This window comes from Sylvia atricapilla, chromosome 2 (assembly GCF_009819655.1).
Source record: "Sylvia atricapilla isolate bSylAtr1 chromosome 2, bSylAtr1.pri, whole genome shotgun sequence".
NCBI classification, from domain to species: Eukaryota; Metazoa; Chordata; class Aves; order Passeriformes; family Sylviidae; genus Sylvia; species Sylvia atricapilla.
In genome coordinates this window covers 33,463,108-33,490,312 of record NC_089141.1, presented here as the reverse complement: position 1 = coordinate 33,490,312, position 27,205 = coordinate 33,463,108, and the positions used below count along the sequence as shown (strand labels likewise).

Below are 27,205 nucleotides of genomic sequence, written 5' to 3'. Positions count from 1 at the left end.
CTGGGTTTAAAAGTTTAAGTTTCTGAAACTTAGAAACAATAAAACTGAATATTTATTCTACTCTAATAAGCATATACTTAATTATAATTTTATCAATTATAGTACAAATATTAAAAAAGAGTATATTTTTTAAAAACTAAACTGCCCTTTATTTTTAATATAGGAAGATAAATATGTAACATAAATAATATGTATAGTCACACATATCTGAACACATGCACATGGCCAGAGGAATGTTATCCATTCCTCTACAGACTGTTGGCTAATCAGAACCACATATTTTTCACCTGATTCCATCAACAAAGAATTAGTTTGCATAAAATTGTAGCCGCCAGGAACAGATTGGTTTCATGGTTCAGAGTGGGAGAACTGTTCCAGCAGTTCATGCTCCCTTATCATTCCTGCTGCTGGCAGACCAGATCTTCACCTATCGCAATCACCTTGCACTGAGATATCAGTCAAGAAAGACAAGATGTGTTATTAATGTGTTTCACTTCATTAAGGGAAGTTAAGACTATTCTAAGATAAATACATACCATGAGCTTGCACTAAAGAAAATTACAATAACAATAATGCCTAGCATGATATGCTAATTTAATCCCTAAGTGATTAAATATTGTAAAATATATTAGAATACATTATTACAATAAACCAGTGCAGATTGTAGCTAAAGAATTTTTAGCAAAGTTAATGGAAATTAACATCCACTATTCATGACTCTTAAATACCAACTCCTGAGCAGTGAGCAACAGCATTTGATCTTGCCCGTAACAACTTCCTTAACATTCATAAACGTCTCAGACTAGACTGTTCTCCTGTTCTCAAGGTGCTATTTAGGTACAGGTTTTTTAAGTCTGAAATAATTTCAGATCACTGGAGTACATTACCAGTCCTACAGTGTCCAAAAAAGCCAGCTGTGCTCACCCAGCAAGGATCACAACCTGTCATGTGATGGAAAAGCTCCAGAGTCTCTTCTTCCTCCCACCAAATATTGTCCCACCAGAAATACTACACCCGGTTTTGGTATCAGTTCCCAATCCTAGTAGTCAACCTCCCTATCAATAGTATTTTCCCATACCTTCACATTTTGGAAAGAACAATAAAACCCTTAGCATTTATAAGCTGGAACTGCTTACCCTAGGTACTGTCATTTGATTTTTCTACCTCTTAAGAGAAATGTAAGTAAATTTTAACTTTCATATAATATTAATCAAGTATATGCCCAATAAAAGTAGGATTATTCTAGTTTTCTACCTACAGAAAAATGTTTGAAAAATTAGGTCTTTATAAACATAGAGTGGCACACAGAATCACAACACAATTGTTTAGGTTGAATGGAATGGGAAAAGCTTTCTCACTGACTATAGGCACAGTCATCTTCTTTTCAGAAACCCTAGAAAAGACATTGTAAACTGCATTTTGATTTATGCAATCTGTTAATATACAGGGAAACTAAAAGTTACCAAAGTTTTCTATTATTTCTTTGTGTGTGTTCAACAATACTTTAGTAAGTCTAAAGACAAGAAGCATAAGCACATGGACAAGAGGCATAAAGTAACTTGAATGAGAACACTGTTTTCCAAAAGGAATCTAAAGAGGGCCTACAGGGAAGCCAAGAGGGGCTTCTTCATCAGGCACTGTAGTGATAGGACACTATCACTACAGTGATAGAAGTGGGAACGGAAGATAGGAAGATGGAATGGCTTCAAACTGAGAGTACATTTGGATCAGTTGATAGAAAGGAATTCTTTACCGTGAGATTGGTGAAGGACTGGCAAAGGCTGCCCAGAGAAGCTGTGGATGACCCATCCCTGGAACTGCTCAAGGCTAGGTTGGATGTGGCTTTGAGCAACCTGGTCTAGCGGAAGGTGTCCTTGCCCATGATGGGGAGAGAAGGAACTAAACGTTCCTCAAGGTCCCTTCCAGCCCAAACCATTCTATGATTCTGTGACTGTACATACAGCAGTGATTTAGATGACACACTGCAAAGTGTTAGCAAAAATGGTGTGCATTCAGACACCAGTAAAGCTATTCTTCCAACAATTTGAATCAAACAACTTGCTCAGAAACTGAGGATCAATTATGTGTCTGCTTTAGTAACACTCAGCATTCTTAAATGTCTAGAGGAATGTGAACAAATTCTTAGCTTTATCAAGTTAAGTATCTTCTTACAGTTGCCTATTTCTTCAATGCTATGAATGAATTAACTTACATCAGCATCAACATCACCAAAGTCAGAAAGCAGTATTATTCCAGCACCAAGCTCCAGTAGCACCTACTCTGCCTTTCCTCATGAACAGGAGTAAAAACTTCCCTACACATGATCTTTACTCTTGAAGAACAATGGAATTGCAGGGGGCAATTTTGGGGGCAGGTTTTAACTATAAAACAAAATGACAGCTTCATTCCAAAGCCATGACATAGAAGACTAAAAAAAACTAGATTGGGAACTGAGTATATTTCCTCACATTTAGCTTTGTTGCTATAGTTTTTTATTGTCTACTTTTACCATTCATTCACTGCTTTGCTGATGTAAAAGGGTAAGAAATCTGAAATATATAGGCTAAGTACTAAGGAGAAAAAAAAAAAAAGGAGAAGTCTTTAAAATAGGTAACTCCCTCCTTACTTTAATCCCTGCCAATACATTCTTGGTGAAACACACCTGTCAAATACCTCTGGGCATAATTTAATTTACTTTTTAGCCATGCGTTTCACTTCATTAAGGGAAGTTAAGACTATTCTAAGATAAATACATACATGAGCTTGCACTAAAGAAAATTACAATGACAATAATGCCTAGCATGATATGCTAAATGCTGAAAGTACTAAATTCCATTGCTCCACTCTATGAAAAATAGACTGACTATATTTTCCATACACTTAAAAGAAAAATACAAAGCATGAGTTATCTAGATATTATTTCACTTCTGTTTTGAAATTCAAGTTCTCCAAGTTTCCAAATCTGTGTGTTACCTTTCTTCAGTGGTACCTCTCCATATTCTGAAATATGTAGCCACTCTCCTACTTTCAGATATTTCTACCTTAAATTTACACCAGACATGATTCCTACAGTGCATTTATTTTTCACATTGCCTAACAAAGTAACTCCATCACAACACTTTAAAATTATTTGTTTTATGTATATTAGTATTATATATTGTTACATATTATTATATAACTATCAATGTTTGAGATTACTTTTAGTAAGAAACAGACTATCCCTAAGCAAATGGCCTAAAGAGCAGAAAAGTTCTTCACATTCAGCTTTGGTTTTAAGACAAATTTTCCTTCCTCTTCATGATTAAAAATTAATTAAAAAACCATAGACTATTCAAAATGGATAACTCAGGGCAAACTAGATAAGTAACACCTTCACACAATGAAATAGCACTGGAACACTGTACACTGGAACACCTCAAAGGCAATCTGCTGGTTTCCTTCCCCAGGGTTCAATGGCATTCTCAACCTCTCTCCCTCTCCCCAATCAAGCTTTAGTTTTCACTGCATTTAATCAGAAGAATTATTTACTTTTGACTTACTTCCAGATAACATAGATAAGGTGTACCGGTCTTTGGCAATTAAATTACCTTTGAACTGTTACCCATTGTGACCTGCCAGAAGGATTTTCCAGATCCCAGTACTACTTTAAAATACTTCTGACACATATGCCCCAAACCAAAACCTTAAGTGAAACGACTATAAAACATTTCTATTCTTGTGGATACATTTTATCAATTTGCTTCTTCTTTACAAGAAGTTATAAAAGACAGGCTCCACACTACTTCCAAAATAGATTTCACTAATAAGAAAGCTATAACTATGTATGCCAATAATTTAAGTGAGTTGTTAATTGATGATTCAGAACATTCATATAGGATACCTTTTTAATTTTAATTTTTTTTACACATTTCTTTTGAAAAAGCTAAAAATCAAAGTACAGATTATTTTCTTAGAACATAAGAGAAGGGACTTCACTTTAGATGAACAGGCACTCAGACCTGACTGCAACAAACTCCTTTCTTTTAGTTTTGCAAATACCTTTCAAATATAAGTGGGTAATTATAAGAGAAATTAATACCAAAACCTACTGGCACTTTGGATCTTACATGACGTTCAGAAATATGATTTGGTTAAATTAAATTTACACTATTTTGCAACACAATAGCTTGTAAAAATACACACGCTTTCTGTGTGCCAGCAACCTTTAACCAGGACAGGAAAAACCCATACGATAAGATCCAAGAGACTAACAGTCCCAGAAACCCTTTATATGGAAAAGAGATTATCATTTAATGAATACTTAGTTCCACGTTATCTTCACATTACACAACTAAATATGATGACAGGTGGCACAATACCATATTCTTTTGAATCCTTCCATTGGCAAGTAATATTCACAAAGTTCCTTCTCATGAAAAAAGTAATTACAGTTACTGTTAATAATACAAAAGATTCATGTTTATATGACTTTAATTCCACAGGTGAGTTTCCAGGAGTCTACATTGCACTCTGCTATAGCACACTGGGAAGAAAGAGGGCAAGGAAAACCTGAGCTGGCAGTAATGTCACTTCAACTATGTACCCTCCTTTCCAAGGTACTCTCAGTACGTCTGTGGAACAAATAATGCTGTACGAAGGAGAGTTTCATATTGCTCTTCTCACTGTTCTGCATTCACTTGTAAAAACATTACATAAACCACATTTTAAAGATCATTACTGATCCCCTTGTTCAATGTTTAGCTAAATGTGGTATCGCAAATACATCACTGGTATTAACTATGAACACAAATCCACAGAAATTACTTTTTACAGATATCTGGGCTAAATTCATAAAACTTCACACTTCACATCACTGAATTTACAGAAAATACACAGAATGGTGAAATCGCTTAAAAATAGCTTTAAATAAAAACAAAGACTTGTCTTCTTCCAATGAATCCTCTTTCAAGCACGAGTACATACTTCCATAGCAATGCATACAGTTACATGTATTACACTGCAAGGCAGTAAGCCATTTTAGGCTAGAGAAACTACATTTTAATGCTAACAGCCAAAGAGATCATGCATGGCTGGTATCAGTTGTGGCTCTCTGGGCCACATTAGATGAGTTGGCTATGTCAGCCTACGTATTTCACGCATTTTTTCCATTTAAGGGTTCCACTCTCTGAGTTTATCCCCTGCTCCTTCTCTCCATGGATTCATTTCCCTCTTCTACAGGGGCTTAAGAACATCAGTCCTGTGAGTTCACTGTCCTAACTAGATCTCTTGTTCTTGTTCAGTATCTCCACAGGATATACACATCCTATGTGACACACTGGTTCTGGTATATCACTGGCACAACGTGAATAAAATTGCTCATTTCCAGTAAAATTTTGGAAGTTCTCTCTCTCTCTGTGTACAGTCACCAAACAGATCTCAGCTTGTGCCAAATGTATTCTATCCTGCTGCCATGCACTGAGCAACTCCTTACAGCCCATTGCTGCCAACCCTTACTCCTCCTCATAGCTCTGCCCTGAGGGCTGAGCACACAGCAGTAGAGGCTCCCGGGAATGCAGAACTGGAAAGCACAGTCAGTTCAGAAGCAGGGGCCTCCTTGTATTCCTCTTCTCTGTCATTTCAGCAGACAGGCTGTTGCTGCTTTTGTTTCCTCAACCCCACCACTGCTGCCACATCAGCCAGCACCCACATGGAATGCTGGTCTGTCTGGAAGAGACTGGACACTGTGAGGAAACACAGAGGCAGCAGAGCTGAGCCCCCCGCTCTTCATGAAGACCAAAAGCAGAAGAAACTGCTGGAGATGCTCTCTAGGTGGTGCCAGATCCGGGCTCCCCAAATGAAGCTCTCAGCTGTGCCAACCACAGGCTCTCAGCCTGGCGTCATTAATGAACTGCATGTTAAGATGTATGGACAGAAGCACAGCCATGGGAGTTGGTGTGATCGCATCTGCTCCCACAGTTTTTGGACCATTTGGGAATCGGCTAGAAGTAGTAACAGAAATCAATAAGGCTCTGCCTCATGATGCACCCCCACAGCGAAATAACTGACAGGAATAACTAATTAACATAAACAACATCTTGAATTCTGAAATGAATTACGCTTCTGGGTTTGATGCCCTCCCATGGATGCTACTACACTTAAACCCACCCAGGAGCCAGAGAACTGCTGAGAAGATTCTTCAGGAAACTCTACGATTAATATTCCACAGTTAAATAATTTTTGGCACTATGACCCCAGTTTTGATAATTAGTTTTGGCAGCATAATTATCTAAACTCTCAACAGTGATTTTATAAACCACATGTAAAAGTAGAAAGATCAAACCTGTAAACCTTCATTTTTCAATTTCTTCAAGGATAATAAATGAAAAACATAAAAATTCTATATGCATAAAGGCCTGATAAGGCCAAATGAATGAGGAAATGTAGAAAGGAGAAATAAAAGGGACTACCAGGGGACATTCAATATTATAACTTATAAATCCACCTGGTGATGACAACTGGATCATAATGGACAGTTTTACATGCATCCTGTTTTGCCTGCAGAATAAATGTTCACACATTAATCTGTTCAGTGATAGAGACAGAATAATGTCATTTTTTTATTAATTAAAAACAAACAGGTATGACCTTTGCCTTCTAACAGTAAACAGTTTCACCCTCTCGCAAATTTTAAATGGTACTACATTTTTAAGTTCTGATGTGAAAGTTGAACAGCACTTTTGCACATTTGGACTGCTGCCTCTGTATTTTGAAATTTCCATTTTAAAGGTTTCTCTGTTTTGATTTTCACTGCCAAATTCACACTTCTGAAAGAGAATACAGTGAACTTTTTTTCTGGCTCCCTTTCTAGTTATGCACTGTGCAAACATCCAGCAATTTCTTGGAAGAGTAAAAAAAATTTTAGAAGGACTTGATAATTATATGTTTCTTCTGGAAAAATTAGTTTCATTTGAATAATGTAATTTCTCATTCTCAGACTAAGTAAATTATAGTTACACAATGGAATTTAATGAAAAGATCTCCCTTGAGTGAAAACATTTTCTGCAGCATAGAGTCCAATAAAAATATAAGAGAGAAAAAAGGTATTTTCTTGTTTCACCCGCTGCCTTCTTACACAAAAAGCCAATTCTGAACCATTATTAAATGTTTTATCTATAAATTACCTACCTTAGCCTTAACTGCATTTCCACTGAGGCCCCAGGAATACCTCAGAAAAAGTATCATAGACACCATACACACACATGAAGTTCACTTTCTCACACTTCCTTTCTTGCTAACCATGGTTACATCATCTCACCACTTATGCTGATGCTTCTCCTCTGGTTGTCTCTAGCCTTTGAGGTGGTTTAACTGATAAAAGATTAGAACGAATATTTGAAGAAAAAAGTAGAACTTTTCTGCCTTGTCAGTGAGTTAAACTGGCTCAACAGAAGAGGCATCAGATTCAGAAATTACTAATATCACTCACAACAGACACGGTTATATCTGTAGTAGTCCCAGTATTTTGGATTGCAAAGAGTACAATTCATTACTCTTTTAAAAAATCCCATAGTTTTATTTTTCCATAATTCAACCATTGACTGGATAACTACATAAACCTTTTAGACAATCTGGTCATTAAAACACAGAAAATTAAGTACCTTTAACTGAACAAAAAACCTAACCAGGGAATTTGGAAGGGATGCAAATATTCGGTAACTATCATATCTGGAAATGGCATTACATTCTTCTGCAGAAAACAGCAGAAACAAAATTCATAGAGTATCCACATATTCAGAAAAGCTAAAACTACAGACACTGGCAGGACATGATATCTCAGGTACATCTTCAGACACTGACACAGAAATACATTATTTTGTCACAAAAAAGAGATTAAGGCAACCTTATCAGCATAAGGAACATTTTACAGCACAGTTGGGATTTCAGGATCGGTGTAGGTCAAGATTCAGACTGAACACTGTGTCTCTGATGAGAAATTTTCATGAACTTATTAAGAATTTTATCAAAATTATATTACCATGAAAAAAACGTTGAGGTTTCTAACACTGAAAAACCCCTTCAGCATCCAGCTGTGGCAGTGCCCAGATCATTCCTCATTCCCAGTGTCATGACTGACTGTAGTATTTTCATTTTTAAATGAAGTTCAACCTAAGTATAAATGGCACCAACTCATATTGGAGATACTTAATCTTTTACATTCAAAACCATGTTTACCAGATATAAAACCATCCAAAGAAGGAAAAAAATGCTTACCACAAACAGAAGTATGTATGAGCAACATAATATTTATCCTCTTTGGAATAATCAATGTATTTTGTATATTACATGAAGTTACTATTTCTCGAAAGGAACAAAGGATGAGTAACTGCTCTAAAACTACCCAGTAACAAATATTGACCTCCTGTGAATTTCTCTAGATTTGGCAATCTTTAATAGTGAAAATTCAGTGAAAAACTGCATCCCAGCCCTTGGCAAAGCAGTTGAAAGGCTCTCTTGAGCCAATTCCATCATACAGCTAAGTAATGATAGAAGCAATGAGAAGAATAGAGCGTTCTTTGAAAAATATTTCATTTCTGACTGGGCAGTATTTAAGTTCCTGCTCTCCTTCAAAAATACCGGAATGTAGGTATGGAAATTATATATAGTCCAGCTCTCTTCACTTACCTGAAGACAGTATGACTTCTAGGAATTTATAAAGCACTGTGTCAATATGGCATTATATCACACAGAAATAAGAAACAAAACAATACAGATATATTTAGCCTTACTTCTCCATGTCTTAAAGGCGTGATAGCTCCTCTTGCTACTGCCATTCGGAACAATGTTTCTGTGGCCTGCATCAACAAACACACAGACAAAATTGTTATTAAAAAAACAGACAACACAGCTCATGACAATTTGTTTCAACTTTTAAACAATTTTTATATTTTCTGCTGCTTTCTAGTACCTATTTTACAATTGAATTGCTCCGGTAGCTCCTTTAGAATAACCTGCACAGTTTAGGCAAGAGTTTATTGCAAGGTGAGACACATTGAAGACTTTGGAATTGGCCTAAGTAACCACTTAAGCAGCACCATGGTCCCTCAGGCAACAGCTGTTCCATAATTCCTGCTCAAGACTATTTGAGCAGGTCAGAGATGCTCAGCCCCAGATAATCGTCCTCCACAAGTTGTCAGGGGTTGGAGTCCAGGATATGGGGAAAACCCCTCAAATTGCCCTGAGGTCTCCAAGACCCCTGCTGGAACCCCAGGAAAGCGCTGCCTTTGACCTCAGCCCATGGGAAAAACTGCCAACACTTATGGATGAAATGAAAACAACAAAAATTTAAATTAGATAATAGTTTAGTTTGTCACAGGGTGAAAATTTGAAAAGTTTTGGGTTTTTAGAATGGAGGTAGATAGAAGCAAGATGGAGAATTTTGGGCTGTGTCTTAAGCTCTTCTTCGACTCCATCTTCTGCTGTGACAGTGGCACAAAGACATTGGTAGAATGCAGGTGATGTAGAAAATTGCGTGTCTAGAACTGGTAGTAATTATTGGCACAAAATTGTAAATATAGTATCTTTTAAGAGTTATTTTGATTAGAAACCTTTAAAAGACCTTGAAGACCAGGTCTCATGCTCTTGGCAGTGGTGCCTTTCAGCACACTAGGCTGGGTGTAGGGCGGCGCACAAACTTTGAGATAAGAAAATTTAACAAACACCATTCAAGACCGAGCTGCAAGTTCCGCTCATCTTTTAAACCCTGGCACAGGACTTTGAAAGGTTAAAAAAAACCCTAATTAGGGGGATCTTGGACTCAAAATACAAGAGTCAGCTACAAGTGGGGTACTAAGGAAAAACCAGCTATATGATATTTCACAACTCATGGAACTTACTTTTTAAATTGACAAATGAGTATGAAAAAAATAGTACAATGCAGCACTTTTCCTAAAAGCACCTGCACCCCTCTTAACTCTCAGTAAGGGTGGGATTACAAAACGCAACATTGTCATATGCAAATGGCAGAGAAGACAAACTTGGAGAAATCTTTAACCTTCAATTAGGTTGAATACCTTTCTGTGTGAGTTGCCTCATCCTTTCTTTAATCCAGTGAGAAAATTGGCACAATGCTTCTGACACAGGTATAGGTTACTGGCTTAATACAGACTGTAATAGGTTTTGTACCACCTATCCTTCTACAAGCTGCTTGGAGAAAGGCATGAAAAAAATTCACAAGTTACATAAATTCACGAACTGGCACATCAGCATACCCCTGAACAGATTTGTTTTAAAAACTTGTTTCCATAGCAAACAGTGAAGCTGGTTTCAATTTCAACTGTAAAAATATGGTTTTAATATCTGGTTCTAATTTAAAAAATACCCTGACATTTAAGGATCTATGTTAAAGAGTAGTTAGCAGTTTGGAAAAAGAAAACCCAAAAAACAAAACAACCACATTTAGAAAGTTTATAAATAAAAGCAGTTTGCAGTAGCCGATCATCTTTCCAAACAGTGATTTTAAGAAAAAGCATCTCAGTGTTTCCATGATTGCATGATTTGCTGACCGTAAGACAGCTGTATCTCAATAAATGTGATATCAAAGACATCTCTTGAGATTAATTTCTCAGTCTTCCTAGAGACAGATTAAGTGGGGTTTACTCTATCCTAAATAATTTTCTGAAGGAAAGAACTTAATAAAAGATGTTTTAATCACCCTATGTTCTTCCCACACACCCTGTAAATGAATGTGTGCACTCCAGAACACTGGGCTGCAAAATCTATTACTTCATTTACATTCACTGTGATTCTGCTTCTTGAACCTTTCTTCTCTGAGAGATGAAGTGAACCTCACAGAACCTTTTGTATTTCACAAAATTGGCTTCTTTCACCAACATTTTAGGGATGTTTCAACCAAATTGAGCATTCTGTCAATACAGCAAAGCAGCTTTTGTTTCTTTTGAAAACCACTGGTGTGTGCGATGACTTTCTTTTCACATCTACTAGTAAAAGATCTCTCTTAGTACACTTGTACTCACCTCACTAATGCCAGATGTCAAAACCATTCAGAAACAAGCAAAAATCACAGTAATAGCAAATGCAACATCACAGATGTCTTCCGGTGGGCCACCCTTCACTAAGATTAGTATAACAAACACAGCTTCCCACACAAACTGCATGGCAGGGATGAGCCCACCTATAGCCAGTGACTGATGGTGACAAGGCTGGAGAAAGAGTTATCGGGGATTTTGGCATGCAAAATCCAAGCTTAAAGAAGTTCATCTTTCAAAACAGGAATCAGCCCAAGCTTACTGTTACTGTAAGCTTTAAGGTGAAGGAGGTGGACACTGGCAGTAAATAGTTCAGGTCTGCATTCTTTTGACAAAGCAAACTGAGTGTGAAGATGTGGAGATTTGAGTAAGGCGATGTTGTCGTACAATGACAAAGAGCATGATGTAAGCATTCAGAGTTTTCCAACATCTTCGCAGGGCTATAACATCACACAGACTAATGATAAAAGCAATCAGCTAGCAAAATATTGCCAGTATTAAAATGTAAATTTTTCTGTAACACTGCTATTTTTTCAAAGCTTCCACACTGTCTTCAATTTTTATCTTTTTCCCTTCTGCCCTGCAAAGGCAGAAACAAACAGAATCGTACTGGAGCATGTCCAAGGAAGTGCAGCAGCCCTGGGAAAGGGTCTTGAACACAAGTCTTAGGAGAGCAGCTGAAGGAGCTGGGACTGTTTAGCCTAGGGAAAAGAAGGCTCAGAGGGGACCTTATCCCTCTCTGCAACCGCCTGAAGGGAGGCTGTAACCAGGTGAAGGTCAGTCTCTCCAAGTTACAACACTTGTAGCATCAAGTGACAGAACAAGAATAAATGACTTCAAGTTGCACTGGGAGAGGAGTTTAGTTGCACTTGAACACAGGCTGCCATGGGAAGTGTTTGAGTCACCATCTCTGGAGGTATTTAAAAGATGTGTCAATGTGGCATTTGAGGATATGGTTTAGTGGTGGGCTTGGCAGTGCTGAGTTAATGGATGGACTCTATGACTTTAAAAGCTTTTTTCAACCTAAACAATTCCATGATTCTGCCTGGTCCTGCTCAGATTCCTTTGAACCAGCTTGTCTAGCAAGCTGGTTCAGCATCTCAAAGACTGGAGGTCTCATAACCTCTCACATCAACCTGTTTCAGCATTTCACAACAACGTTTTAAGTGGCAAGCCCACAAAAAAATGCAATTTACAGATGACCTGTAAATTCCTTCTGCTTCCCAAAGAAACACAGTCTAATTCCTCAAATTCTCTCTAAGTGGTGGAAATGCTTTGTGCTAGCCAAGTGGAAGGCTATCCTGCAGTTTCTAGCTAGTGACATGCCAAGACACAAGGAAATCCAAAAACACAGAACATCCTGCTAGCATTTGAGCTGCACACGTTGGATATGGAAAATTAAGCATAAGGGTGGAGAAAGTCAAAATATACATGGGCTGCCTTTTTTTTTTTTGAATGCTAGAGAAAAATTCCATCATACCTAATGCTCCATACAGAAAAGGGGGAGGGGGAGAAGCTGCATGAGGAACTACACCACCAGTATAAAAACAACAATATTCTTGCACACCTCATATACTTTCTAAAATTCTATTTATGATAATATCTTCCTGAGAGCAAAAGGATCCCTACAGGACATCAAATCTACTGTGACTGAAAATTCAGTTTATTAAACACATCTTGCCTGACATATTCTTGGTATGTAATTTCAAATCTACTGAAGTTACCAGTATAATAACAGTCAATATTCATGCTGCAAAATATTTGCATACAACTTGCTTCAATACAGACTAAGTCTATTAAAGATGTGAGTTCAAAGGATCTAATTTTAAACAATGTGCTAAGTATATTGAAATGGCAAGGTAATTTCATTTAATTAAATCTCCTAAAAATATGCAGAGTAGTGCTCTGTCACAAACTAGGCATAACTGTCTATTTAAGAAATAATACTACTATTCTCAGAGAAACTGCTGACTAGGAATTTAGCTAATTTTTAACTGTTTTTCACTAAATATTACAATATAATCAGATCTTTTAGAAAGCTGTAAAAACTTGAGATTTATCTGCATTCAATCCACTGTGAATAAGCTTTCTACTCAGCCATGGGAGTCAGAAGTTCATAAGAAAGCAAATTGTCAACACATGGGTTTAGTGATCTCAGTGTGAAATAAATGTGTTGCCAAGATGATTGTTACTGAATCCTAAAATTGTTGCTCATTATAAAGAATGTTTAGTGTGTTACATTATCCCTGAGGTAAAATGGCAGCCTAATGTATGCTACCACTCCGCAACACTGTGCAAGCCCCAATGCCATCTCCAGACAAAGATGACCAACTGTTCCCACCCCAACAAAGCAGTTGCTTTTCATCAAATTCTTTGCAAGTGGGTTTAAAAAAAACCAAAAAAACAAACATACAAACAAAAAACCTTGTATGAGCAGTACTCAAGTGGAAAATAATTGTGCATTATTGATAGAAATGGTAAGAAAAACAGAAAGAGAAACACTGCATTAGATTCCAGATGTCTTGCATTTTCTAGGTATTCTCAAAAATAAAATGGTCTCACATAAGACTTCCACCAGAATAGCTACTGTTTTAGCAAAATTTAAAATTGCAAATCCAAGCAGTGAACACATTGATCACACAAGTTAATGAATTTAGAAATGCATGCTTTTTAATCACCTGACAATTTTTGGCATCTACTTTATATAGGCATTAAAAAAAACCCAAAACAAAACAGAAAAAAAAAAGAATTAAAATCAAAATGGTGCCAATTGCTTATAAGAATAAAGAAGGATGGAATACCACAAAAGACATTTTTTCACTCCTAATAGGTTTGCTGATCTTGGATACAATAGCTAGCTGACAGCTCTGGCCTGTAAAATTTGTGCTTCTTAATGAAAGTAAATTACATGAAAAAAGGGTTTTGACAGTCTATCTGAAATCATGAAAAACAATCTTTCAACTTTATTATACATGAACTATTGTTATAGCCCTTATTAGCTAACCATCACACAACTTTTGAAAACAAGACTGACTGCTAGAAAAAAAAAGATCTGGTGAGATTCAGAAGCAATAATGACTAGGAAAACACAGAAGTTGTTTCTGATTTTTTTTCCTGAATTCTGTCCATGAAAAATCAAATGTCAACCAACTGCCTGCATTTAAATCTTGCTCAAGATGACAGATTTAACTGAGGAGCTTAACTATTGTTACAACTTTTGATGAAACTACCACAATACCAAAATAGAATGTGTTGCCATTCTATAGACTTTGTAGACTTAAAATATTTTTTAAACATATCAAAAAACAATACTGAAGCTGAACTGAAGCTTTTAAAAAGACAGATAAGTAAACTCGTACTCCCTGAAAAAACATTAAAAGTTCAATTAATTCCACTGTACAGATGGGAATTCCATACACCTCCATCTTTTACTTTGTTGAATGACTCTGAATGTCTCTGCCTTCGTTACTGAACTACTGGAACCTTCTTTGTAAAATGAGTACATCAGCCTATATTTGAAATCTGCAAGACACAAGCTCTTTTCAATTACCCACAAATAGATCAAATAATTTCTTACCTTTACCTTCAATAAAAGTAATTTAGCTGCAAATTTTCTAAAGACTAAACAATTTAAACCCCATGATAAAGCATATTTTACAGAGTTCATGAAAGCATTGTATCCATTTTCTAAAACATCTCTAATTTTTTCCCAAATTATGCTTTCAGAATGTGTTGCACCGAACACCCACCTCTGAATCCCATTGTACTCGACCTCCTTCTCCCCTGGTTACTTACCCAATATTTGTGCAAACAAAGCACACATCTGGCCATGTATATTATAAGGAAAAGTACTAGATGGAAATGTTATTCTTTCTTAAATAATAAATGCATCGATTCCCTAACTAGAAGTTTGGAGATGTGCAAAACACATCATTAATAGAGCATAAATAAATCAGTATTAAAACTTACAAGACTAACAGGATAGTCACTTTTTTTTATTTGTCTTGCTCATTCCTGAGAGCATTTGCGGGTTTGTCACGCAAATACAGGTTAAAATTTACACATAGTTCAGTGTAACTTCTATTCCATTTACAAATTATATTTGCTCATTGACCTAAATAGGCACTTTCAGGGTTAATAAACTACCTTATGAACTAATTTACCTCTACTCTCTATCTAACTAAATTATCCTAGATCTTCCTCCCTGCTGCAGTCTTGCTCAGGAACCTCAACTTCTCCCTAAAGAGCTTTATAATTTAAAATTGCAGAACATATGCTCAACAAATGAACCAACAGAAATAATCACACTATATGTACTGCTAAGAGGATGAAATAAAAGCATTTCTATGTATTTATCTTAATCTGCAGTCTGCAGTTGTGGTATTTATAAGATTTGCCAAGATCATGAAAATTGCTTTTCTTCTCCTGACTTCTCCTCTACCTGTTTTTCCTCCCGTTCCTTCCCCCAACCCCCTCCCAAAAAATGCTTGGTATTTACATTGAGATTCCTGGTCCCAGCCTGTAACTGACTTTCACCTTTTTCTAGTTTTCTCTGCATAAAGGATTGAAGGGCTCAACGTTGCAATTAACTAAGTATCAGGAAGCCAGGAAAAAAAAAATAAATCCAGTAGTATAATGCTCATGAACTGAATTACCCAGAAACCAGGCCAGCAGCCAGCATGGGAAACTGGAGAAATAGGCCATTTAATCTCCTCTGCCTTGACAGAAATGCCAGAGAAAGGAGGTCCAAGCAAGCCTGCCCCACCATCATCATGGAGTAGAGGTTTCTGCATCTGAGAAATGATCCACTGAAGCCAACTAAAACCTTCCTTCTTTCCAGTCACATAGCAGAAGGACAACAAACAGCTGCAAGCCAGCCTGCGGAAAGCACATGACAACTGTCAAGCCTGGTTTTGACTAGTAATGCTGCCAGAGCAGAAAAGATAGTGGCCAAAAGACCAGTCTGGCCACACCAGGAATATACAAGCACATTTGCTTGTATAGTCAGTGACCCCTCCACTCAGGATCTAGGGGCAGTGTAATCTTCAGATTTTCAGCTCCAAAATGGTGAGAAGGCGCACTCATCATGCTCCATCTCCCTCTATCCCATTTGAAACTGATCCATGGAGAACTTTGATGTTGCCTGGCCAAAGGCTCTGGAGAAACAACATGTAAAAACCAGCAAGTCTGACAAGGCTTGATGTAGTCACCAAGATTTTAGGATAAAAGGGTAACACTGCCCTGAGTCCAGAGTTGTAATGAACTCCAACACTATACATAATCATTGAATGATTTGGGTTGGACAGGATCTCTAAAGACCATCTAGTCCAACTCCTCTGCCATGGGCAGGGACTCCTTTGACTGGATCAGGTTGCTCAAAGCCCCATTCAGCTTGGTCTTAAAGATTTCCATGGGATGGGGTATCCACATCATGGGACAAACTGTTACAGTGCCTCATTCCAGTGCCTCACAGCAAAGAATTTCTTTCTTGCATACAATCTAAACCTCTCCTCTTTCAGTTTAAAATGATTGACCTTAGTCCTGTCACCACAGGCACTTGTAAAATGTTTGTCCCCATCTTTCTCTTAAGTCCACTTCAAGTACTGAAGGGCTGCATTGAGGTCTCCCTGGAATCTTCTCTTGGCTGAACAACTCTCCCAGTATGTCTTCGTAAGAGAGATGTTCCAGCCTTCTGATCATCTTCGCTCCAACAGGTCAATGTCCTTTTTCTGTTGGGGACTCCACAGCCGGACACGGCACTCCAGGTAGGGTCTCATGAGAGCCAAGCAGAGGGACAGAATCCCCTCCCTCACCCTGCTGCCCACACTGCTTTGGATACAACACAAGATGAGCCCACCTTTCTGGGCTGTAAGTTCACACTCCCAGATCATACTGAGCTTTTTATTCACCAACAGCCCAAAGTTCTCTCCAGGCCTGTTCTCAGTCCATTCTCTGCTCAATCTGCATTTGTGCTTGGGATTGCTCCAACCCACGTGCAGCATCTTACACTTGGTCTTGTTGATCATCTACACTTATGACTACATCTTCGCATGTATATTTATTTTGACTCTTTTCTGTGACTTAATAAGCCTCACCCTCATCCTCTTAAGAGCACTGGTGAAAGAAAGACAATAGTCGAGAAGACAATATGTGTGACATGGCAACAGGCACCACAATGTTCCTGTAGAATTAATTCCCAAGCTATTATAAATAATTAAGCCAAACTCTTCTGCCACACAAGTTAAAGAAAACTGAGGTGAGCTTTCATGGTCCATCTGTAGTCCCTTGGTGAGTTACCGGGTAACAGAGAGCAAAATCAAAAGATCCTTGATCTCTCTTCTCCACTCTAACCCCCCAAAAATGGTAGAGATTTAAACACCAGCAAGCTATTCCAGCAGCCTTGGATCTTGTAACAGACATTCACTATGACCAGTAAATTATTGAGAGCTGCATATTTAGACAGCTTTCTTTCATATTATCCAAGCACATGTTCTGCAATTCCAGACTAATTTAAACAGTCATTTACAATTCCTTTCTCTGCCTTCATTGACCAGAATTTCTCGTTAGCATGAACTCTGAGCAGGTTCAATTCAGTACTTCAGTACATTTCCCACAAGTTTTACAAGATTTACATTTAATGTGTTTCACAACCAGGGCCCTTTTACTTTAGGGGATTACCTCACCTTTTACATTTCCCACTAGTAGCAATTTTAAGTAGTAGCTCTCTGTATCTGCAAATGAAACAAAAATTTCTTTGTCTCAATTGGTTTGTTTCCACGTCTTGTGATTTACTCAGAGTGTTATGCACTAAACTAATATGAATCTAACCCAAAAAACTTTTTCAAACTAGTGATTTATCATGACCATGGTGTAAACAGTACCATAGATTACATCGACTTTGAATGAGACACAACTCACTTCCCAAACTCATTGTTTAAACATGTATATGTTACAGAATCTTTTAGAACTAATTAGAAACAGAACACACAGATTAGCACTACTTCATTTTTGGGGCAGCTTATAAAAATGTGTCCCTGCTCTGCCTAGAAAAGTTTTACTAACGGTCAACAACAGCTAAATTGCATTTGAGGAAGAGTATGTCTGTTCTGGTGATGACCCAACAAAAATTGCGATTTTTTTATCACATGCTCTTAAAAATAAAAACAATTAACTAAATCAGATGCTGATTGTGATTGAAACCACTTAATACAAAATAATCAACAAGAAAATTCAGAAAGCCATATCCTATATAGGAAATAACTACCAACATAATGTAGCATTCTGAATCAATTTTTAATTAACATTTTTCTTTCTAGGAGAGCTAAAAATTTCATTGCTTAGAATAGTATTTTGAGAGCTGGAGGAAGCACTGGTAAAATGCTTCCTGTTCTCAAGAAAACTGTTCTTATTTTGGCCATGAGTAACTAACAGAAACTCTCACTTATGGGCTGCACAACACTCAGAGTTTGCAAGTGAAGCCATTTCAGACAAACTGAATGAGCAAGAATTCTTCCCAAGCATTTTTCCTCAAAACTGACATGACAACAGCCCCTCCAGCGTCTAAGAATCAAGCTTCTCTGCCAAGCAGTGCAAGGCCCATAGCAAAGCACATGTGCATGCTGTTTTCTCTTTTTTAGAAAAGCAGGAAACCTTTATCACAAGACCAATCTCAGGAGGAAGCCACACTTCTCCTTCACATACACTATCAGAAGAGCCATGTCTACTTTCAAGATCAACACTGTTGACAGAAGCCATGGTACAGCTGTACTCCACAAGCCTTGCTGCATTATGCACATGTACAACAGAAGAAAGCAGTAAAATCTGTCAAATCTGCTAAAAAAAAGGTATGAGAACTCACCACCTCTAATTTTGTACCTAAAGAATTCTAAATGTACAAATCTGTAGTATTTATCCATGTATAGCTTAAGTCTAAAACACCTCACTCCTGCTTCTCAGTCATGCCAGATGGATACTCCTTCTTGCTCTTGAATGTTTTCCATGAAGTGAAGGTCTGACCCTGCAATGGATGAATTACTGCATCCAGCCCAGCTGGATGAGAACAGAGAACAGCAAATGTCAAAGCAGAAGAAAGCACTTCCAGAGCAAGCTGAACCAGTAAAATGCCCTTAAAAATCAAGGCATGAGCCAGACTCAGACTCAAGCCACCTGAAATGAAGTTGACTACAACCTCCATATCCTGAAACATTTGGTCCAGAGAGGCTTTCAGTCTGAACTGCTCAACACCATTGCAATCACCAAAATTGCTGTAATGAATTGACTTCAATACTATTAAATATTCTTGCCTGGTGCACAATGATTTGGAAATTGCTGCCAACTAACTTTGTCATCCTAACAATACGGGATTTGTATACGGAAAAAAATGCAGCCTACTCCAACTCAAGAAATATGGGACTTGATTTCTACTTTCATTTGTGGATTGTCTCAGGCGATAGAAGACTTTCATCAAAATTCAGATGGTTGTAGAGACAGTGGAAGAAGGAAATGAAGCTACATGGCAATCAATGCCAGGTCTGTAAAACCCCTCTCCTCCTTCTCTAAAACTTGGGAGGCAAATCACAAGGAAACACAATGAGATTATTGGTAAAACAAGTAGAATGCACAAAGGAGGGCCAGATTCTAGCTTTTATCTTTCTCATCTGACATCAGGCAAGACAACTGAAACACCAAGGATTCTTCTGTAAATAGGTAGTGTGGTCTTTTTTCCCAAGGGTGGGAGACCCTCAATCAAGAGATCCTAAAAATCTGCTCTTGATGGTACTACCATGGCAATTCCTTATCCAGAAGAGAAAAAATACTTTTCACTTACTTCCCGAAAGTCATAAGACTATTGACTTAGTTACTTTCATACACTGCCTTGAGAACATACAAAACAATTACAATTCCAATGTGGTAAAAAATGTAACCAAAGAAATTTGGAAATAGTCATGGACAAATACCTCAGCTTTCTAGCACTGAATCACATTACTGAATACTTTTTGAATACAATCCAAATAAATAATTCTATGATTCTACTTCTCATGCAAAAAATTGTTACCATATTTGCCACTTAGAGTTGACTTATGAGAATAAATTCTAAGAGACTATGAAGTATTTACAAACTGCAGGTAAGGAGCATCAGAGAAAAGCCAATGGAGGAACTGATAACCCATATTTTATGGAAGTTTTGAACACACCAATAGTTATAGCTATGAAACTGAGCAGCTGCTAATCTGCCAGGCATCTATAATCTTCTACTGGGAATGAAAAATGTTCCCAAGGAAAAGACAGTGACTGTACAGTTAAAGGCCACTGATTCAGATCACAGAAGGCACTACCAGTACTACTGCTAGGTTTACCAAATCTAGAAACTGCAGCATGCCATAAGCTAGTGAGTGATGTAGAGCTGCATCACAACACTGGGAAGGCAATGAGGAGATGGCTTAAAGTTCAATCCAAATATCACTCAAAGTCTTGCTTGCTTCCAGCCTCAGGGAGGGATAATCAGAATCTCTTCACCAGACCAGTTTATTCACTCTAGTTTACCCATTCTCTTTATTTAAAACATGTAATAAACTATAGAGCGTTTAAGATTTACAGCAAACACTTTAACCTAGTACAAAATAACAAGAAAGTGGATCTTTGACAGGGAACAAAATGTACAGCTATTCCTGGCAAGGTTTAATGGTACCAAATATACGTAGTGGGTCTGCTCCATAAACTGCACTGGACTGCACAGATAGGTTCATTTAACCACCCTGTATGTTAGGTTAAATTTGTACAGCCAAATAATAGCTCATACTGCTTAAGGAAAAATTACAACATAAATTACAAGTATACAATTACAGAACAAGAAACTGTCTAAGGAATGTAGCAACCCTGAAAACAATTTAGAAACCACAGCAGACAATCAAGTGCGCCTAAAACACACTGTGCTCCCTATCAAATGAGCAAATTAATCCTGATAAGTGCAAAAACATCAACAAGAACATAAATCAGATGCTTTCAGTTAGGCTCCCTCTCCAGAAAGCTTTCAAAACATGGATGAAAAAATGATGCCTGTGTTTTGCAAACATTTAAGAGTAGCTAGCACCATGATAGGTTAAAGTACCATATATCAGGTCATGTCTGCAGTATAAGTTTTCCCCACTCATTTATGAGATGTTTAAAGTCTCACCACTTCACTGACAGAATGTACAGGGGAAAAAACCCTGGTGCTAAAATGGATGGGCTTCGTTGGTACTTAAAGGACTTGTATAACCTAAACACCAGGAAAACTGCCAGCATGAACTGTAAACAGTAAGATGCTCCTCCAAGATAGTTCTGTTCCAAGCTTTAGGCTCACACAAGTATTTATACAGGAATACTTTCTGGTAGCAGCCAACTCCCTACAAACAAAACCACTTCAACTAAAGCAATCATGCGTGGATTTGTTGTTTCAAGTACATGTCTTATCAAAGCAATTAGCCAACACCCATATTCCTTTAGTCTGGATTTAAAAGCCCAGTAGCTGTTCAAAAATAAGTTACCAACTAGAAGTGTCCAAAAAAGGCAAATGTGAAAGGTTTGTCATCAAGCTTGAAGAGACTAGTCATCCAACTAGCCAGTAAATGATAATGACTAGTACAGGCTACAAGTAAATCCTATTCCAAAAAACTGATCCATAGCCTTCATAACTAATAAAGACTCTCTGTGGCAGGAGTCAGAATAATTTAAAACAAAACATAAAATGGCACCACCTCCTTTTTCAGGAGGGAAGTGTGTGTGTATAGAAAGGGCTGAAGGGTCTTTCTCAATCCTTTCCTATGTACCAAGGTCTCATTTCCAGAATATACTACAGATACAGTTGCAGAGCAACGCATGGTCATAAACAGCCAGAACCCATTACAGGCTCCAAAATGCAAGTGCCACAGAAACATGGAGAAGTGACTCGGGATTAGGCTTCAGAAATTGCTGGAGTCTCTGTGGCTGGCACCCACAGAGCCAGAAACACAGAATGAATGGATCCCTCAGTGGTTTATAGTAATTAGGCACATTTCTGAAACTGGTGCTGCGATTGCTTCATCCACACTAATTGAGCACAATGCAAACCAGTGCTCTGAAATGCCAAATGGCACATTTAACAACCTTATAAAGGAGCCAGGAATACAGATTCCTTCTTTTTTTTCTTAATAAAGAAAAAAAAAAAAGCACTGGCCTAAGTTGTTGCTGCACAATACAGAGAGCTGGAAAGTGTCCAAAATTGCTCTGTAAGTGTTGTTTTATTAGCCTGAGACTGTTAATAAATATATTGTAAATGAACTTATACTTGCTTGGGTGAATATAAAGAAAGAATTGTATCACTGTTCTTACAATGTTTGCAATTTACTCCAGTTCTTCACTTTTTCATCCTAGTTACACTGTTTCTGTACTAGTTTACCTTAGCAACTGACATTTATTTGGGCCATAAATTACCCTAATGCAGTTTAGTGCTCTTTCATAAATTTTACTAACACAACACTTACAAAACATAGACTTGTATTAATTAAACCCATGCCTACACAAATCAAACATTTCCTTTTAACATTTTTACTTACTGCTAATTCAGGAGAACATACAAAAGGACAAAGGCTTTCTCTTCCCTTTCACCAGGTGTGACTATACATATACATAAATATACATATAAAATGTGAGGGTTTTAATGTGTATCTTATTATCAGTGTGTCACAGCTGATAACTGACACTCTGAGAGGAAAAAGACTGTCATCCAAGAACTTGGCATACTGAGCTACAAATTAGATCCTTTCATTAAGAGAAAATTAACTCTTAGCAATTTTCACTTGACTTTACTACTGCAATACTTTCGTTACTTGTCAGAAACAGCTTTACCAATTTCAAACCCTAAATGTTGAAAGTCTTTCAAGATTAAAACTTGAGTCCTGTAATATAAGTTTAAGAAATTTGAAAAAAGGCTTGTTTCCTATAGGAACATAAAAAGGTTTGAGGCATATATTGATAAGATAGGAACAGTAAACAGCAAGGTAATTTTGGTTTTGTAATGTTTTCATGTCCAAGTTTAGTTTTAAAATGGAAAAAACAAAGCTACTGTTATGCAATATATGCATATGAATATTCAATAAATATTCCGAATAACTATAGCAGTAGAGTACACTACAGTACAGGAAGACACATGACATATACATAACAACGTGTGTAATATGCATTTAAGATGCTACTTAGCCACACTTGTCTCCTATTTTCAAATATTTGAAAACATGCTGTATTTTGTACAGAAAATACATCATACCAAATCATAAGCAGAAAAATCTGAGCTGCTGCACACCCTGCCCTGGGCTCCTGCCTCCCTCAGGCAAAGCCCCTGGGCTCCTGACACACACACACACACACACACACTCACACACACGTAACTTGAGGTGAGCAGCAAAGCAATCCCACCACTGACCCATACCCAAGACCTCACGGAGTGTCTACAAGCACAAAGCACTCAGTCAGACTGCCCTGGGTAAAGCAGCAGCTGCTGTACTGGAAGCAGAGCACGAAACCCCAGGTTTTGTGGTTTAGCCTGCTCTGGTCACTCACTCTCCATGAGAGTAGGGACAGGTCTGTGAGCCCCCAGCTGCACACACACACCACCAACCCCACCCCAGACAGCAGGAAGCATTGCTCCCAGGCACACATAAACTCTACACAAGCATTTAATCCAACATGACATATTTGTGAACAATTTAAGCTAACACAGCAGCACTTACGCCGCAGTAAAACCTTAGAGATACGATAAATAATTTACAAGAGCAGTGCAGTCACCACCAGTGTTTGTTTTCTCAGTGGTCTTTATTAAACCAAATCACTGGGATTAAAGCTACTACAACAAAAACTGGAGACAGACATGAGTGGGTTGACAACTCTTCTGTTTGTTCAAGCCTCCTTACTGAGAAGACTCGAGTTAAATATGACCAGAAATAAATTTGTCACAATTTTAATTCTCAAATATCTGGAACCAATTAACTTTGGGAAAGTTTCAAAGGGGCCACCCAGTAATAAACACAAAATCATTTGTGTCTGCTGTCTTGTTTGTGATAATTTTTTTTATTGCTACCTCAGTTTCAGATGTCAGAGTAATGACTTCCACATTCCGACAAAAATGTGAATTGAATCCATATGGAAAAGATGCACAAGCCCATCAAAATCAGAAGAACTCCCTTATTCCTAAGTTCTTACACTAAGAAGTTTATAAAGCCTAACATTTTGACCATTCTCAAACAAACTCAGGAAATTTTTAATACTATTACCAAAGAATCAGATATGGCACGGAAAGACGTATCTATTACTTAAGGGAAAGGTTATCTAACCTACTTTACTTAAAATCTCTAGCTAAAATTAGCATTTAACCCTTTGAAAGACATAGCAGCCCTAATTGCAAAATTATTCCATTTCCTGTTAAAATTATTTAAGAAAGACACTTATTATTTAAGACACTATTATGATTAAATAATGTTCCACACTTTCAGATATTTACATCAAAGATTCCATATACAGCATATTTATCTTCCACTGAAAAGTTAACCTGAGGAAATTGTCAAGACTCAAAAGAAGACTGCAAAAGAAGCTATCTCCTCCTTCCTTCAGTCACAAAATCAATATCCTTTCCATTCTCCCAGCTTGGAAACAGAAATACCTCACCAGAAGGTTTGTTTCTCCTAGATAACAGAGAATAAACAGAGTTACAGGTAGAACTCATACATGCAGTTTTATAAAACCACCCAGTATTTCTTTCTATTTCCTTTTGAAAAATATCTCTCCTGCCTATATTTTCTATGACAATTAAAGAGTCCAAGTGCTTCTAAAGTAGCAAACAAGGAAAGGGAAGAGATCTGCTTTACTGACAACGTAAAGAAAAACTATGGAATCAGCGTTACAGAAGTCTTACTAACCACACAGCTAAAAGATCCCCCCTGTCCATCCACTGTAATGGACTCCCACACTTGCCAGGGACAAGCTCAGCTGAAGAGAGCACTCTCCCCATCTGTATACACTAACAGAGGATTTGGTAAGGTAAGCTACATCCCTCCAAGCATGCTCCATCTCTCTATGAGCGGGTGCTAACAACAAACACACACTCCTGGTCCAGAGATTCCACCACATACACACTGAAGTACAAAATGTCATGTGGCTTCCCTGAATTTTCTTTAGTACCTGTTTTGCCTAGGTTTTTTTACATAATGCAAGAAGAGTTAAGAATTAAGCCTAGAGAAAAAATTCTGCTTATGTATGCTCAATTAATTATTCCATGGACAGCCAGGAGAATGGAAAATAAATACATAGCTAAGAACCTACACACCAAGAGGCAGTGGGAAGGGAATGGATGGCCTCAGCAAGCTCTGCAATTGACTCCTGGAGGTCCAGCAGATCACCCCACTAACTGTGGGAATTGTTGCTCAGCTTACACAGATGGCAAAATGCCTTTCTGCTGTTGGAACCAAACTGGCCCGAGGTACAAGACTTGCCTCTCCAGATGGAGGTGTATAAAGCCTTTGAATTCCCACTCCACAGGCCGAAGGAGAAACATCTGCATCCAACCCCAGAGCACAGGTCCACAGAGAAGAGTTCCACAACACAGCCACCTCAATTCCTGGATTTGAAAAACCACCAGCAACAAGTGCCTGAAGAATACCTTCCCTGCTATACAGTGAAGGAAATTCCAGGGCACAGCTGCCAGAACAACATATAGGATTTCCACATGTGATTGCCCTAATAAATTATTTTTCCCACAATTTCTCCTGCAACCCACAAGAAAGCTTCTGGCATCCTAATTGTCCAGTGTAGCTTCACATCTGTGTCCATCAGTTTGTTTTGAACTGCTAACAGTTTTCTTTGGCATCCCTTCATTCCTGCATTACAAGTTACAAGTAAATAATTCATCACCATCCCCCCCCGCTCTTCATGCAAACATGATTTTACACTTCTTGTCTCCTACTCATACTCCCCCAGGCTAAGTTTACTGAATTTAGCTCATCCACTTACACATGTTCTTCAACACCTTCGCATCTTTATTTTTCCACGAGGTACTTTCTCTACTTCTATTACACTTTAAAGAGGACCAGAACTGCAGACAGCAGTAAACCTGTCAGCACACCCATGATTTACATAGTGGAATGATAATAATTTTTCAGTTTTATCCTCTACTCCTTTCCCAATCATCCTCAATATTAAATTGAAGGGAGTAGGGAAAATGGGGGTGTTTAATAGCTACAAAACGTAGAATATGAGACATTTTCCTCATATTTTCAACTTCCTGTCTGAGTAAAAATCATATTCCAACACTGTATATATAAAGGAGGAGTTTTCTCCCCACATGCACTGCATTATTGCCACTTCATCAGTGGAACAGTGTCATGAGGCTTCTGGAAGCTTTAGAACCAGCTCTCATTTTTACAATCTTGGACAACCTATAAATAGCAAAACCTTATTTTCTCAGTTTTCTCTTCCTCAGAGAGTTTATGACAATGACAATAGGTGCTCTTCCCCATTACCTAGTGTTTGGCCATACTTGCACCATCCTCACTTTTGCAGTGCCAATCTGCAATTCTGTGGCTGAATCTACACAACTAAAAATGGAGTTAGTGAACATGGATGCATGAAAATTATCAATATGAAGAAATTTTAAAAATGCAAGATTCTGTGCTTCCAAGTTCATACAGATATATACAATTTCTCTGTATTTGTTTTCTGCCTGCAGAACAGGAATATTTTATCAGTTCTTTAACCAAAGACTCTCGGTATTCTCTTACCAAGGGGTAAATTATTCCCCTTTTTCTGACCAATCTATTTTTCCAGTTTTCTTCTGATGACACATCTTACATGTCTTTAAACTTTTTAGATTGCTTTATAAAAGGAAAATCTATCCATACAAAAAATTCTTAAATGCCATTTTGGTAAATAAAAGCCCCACATTTTTGAGATAAGCACACAAAGTGTGCTTTTCTCTTAGTCTCATCTTCCATTTTCTTCCTTAACCGTTACACAATACACTGGCAAGTGCATAGGATTCTGTTTCTGCCTGGTTTTGCTTTTGTCACCTATGGCACTGCTTGTCAATCCAGCAACAAAAGGAGTCAACTACCAGCTTTGCTCAGTGACAATTTGCACAGAACAACAGCTCACCTTCACTCACCACCTCCAGCCAG

At 37.7% G+C, this 27,205-nt stretch overlaps 1 protein-coding gene across 1 annotated transcript in view; it reads right to left on the bottom strand.

Annotated features, from left to right (window-relative positions):
* TMEM135 (transmembrane protein 135) overlaps positions 1–27,205 on the bottom strand; it is a 161,539-nt gene that overhangs the window by 83,246 nt on the left and 51,088 nt on the right. Inside the window, exon 5 of the mRNA XM_066341303.1 lies at positions 8,766–8,831. Coding sequence (XP_066197400.1) covers positions 8,766–8,831 — 66 coding nt within the window. The remainder of the gene's footprint in view (positions 1–8,765; positions 8,832–27,205) is intronic.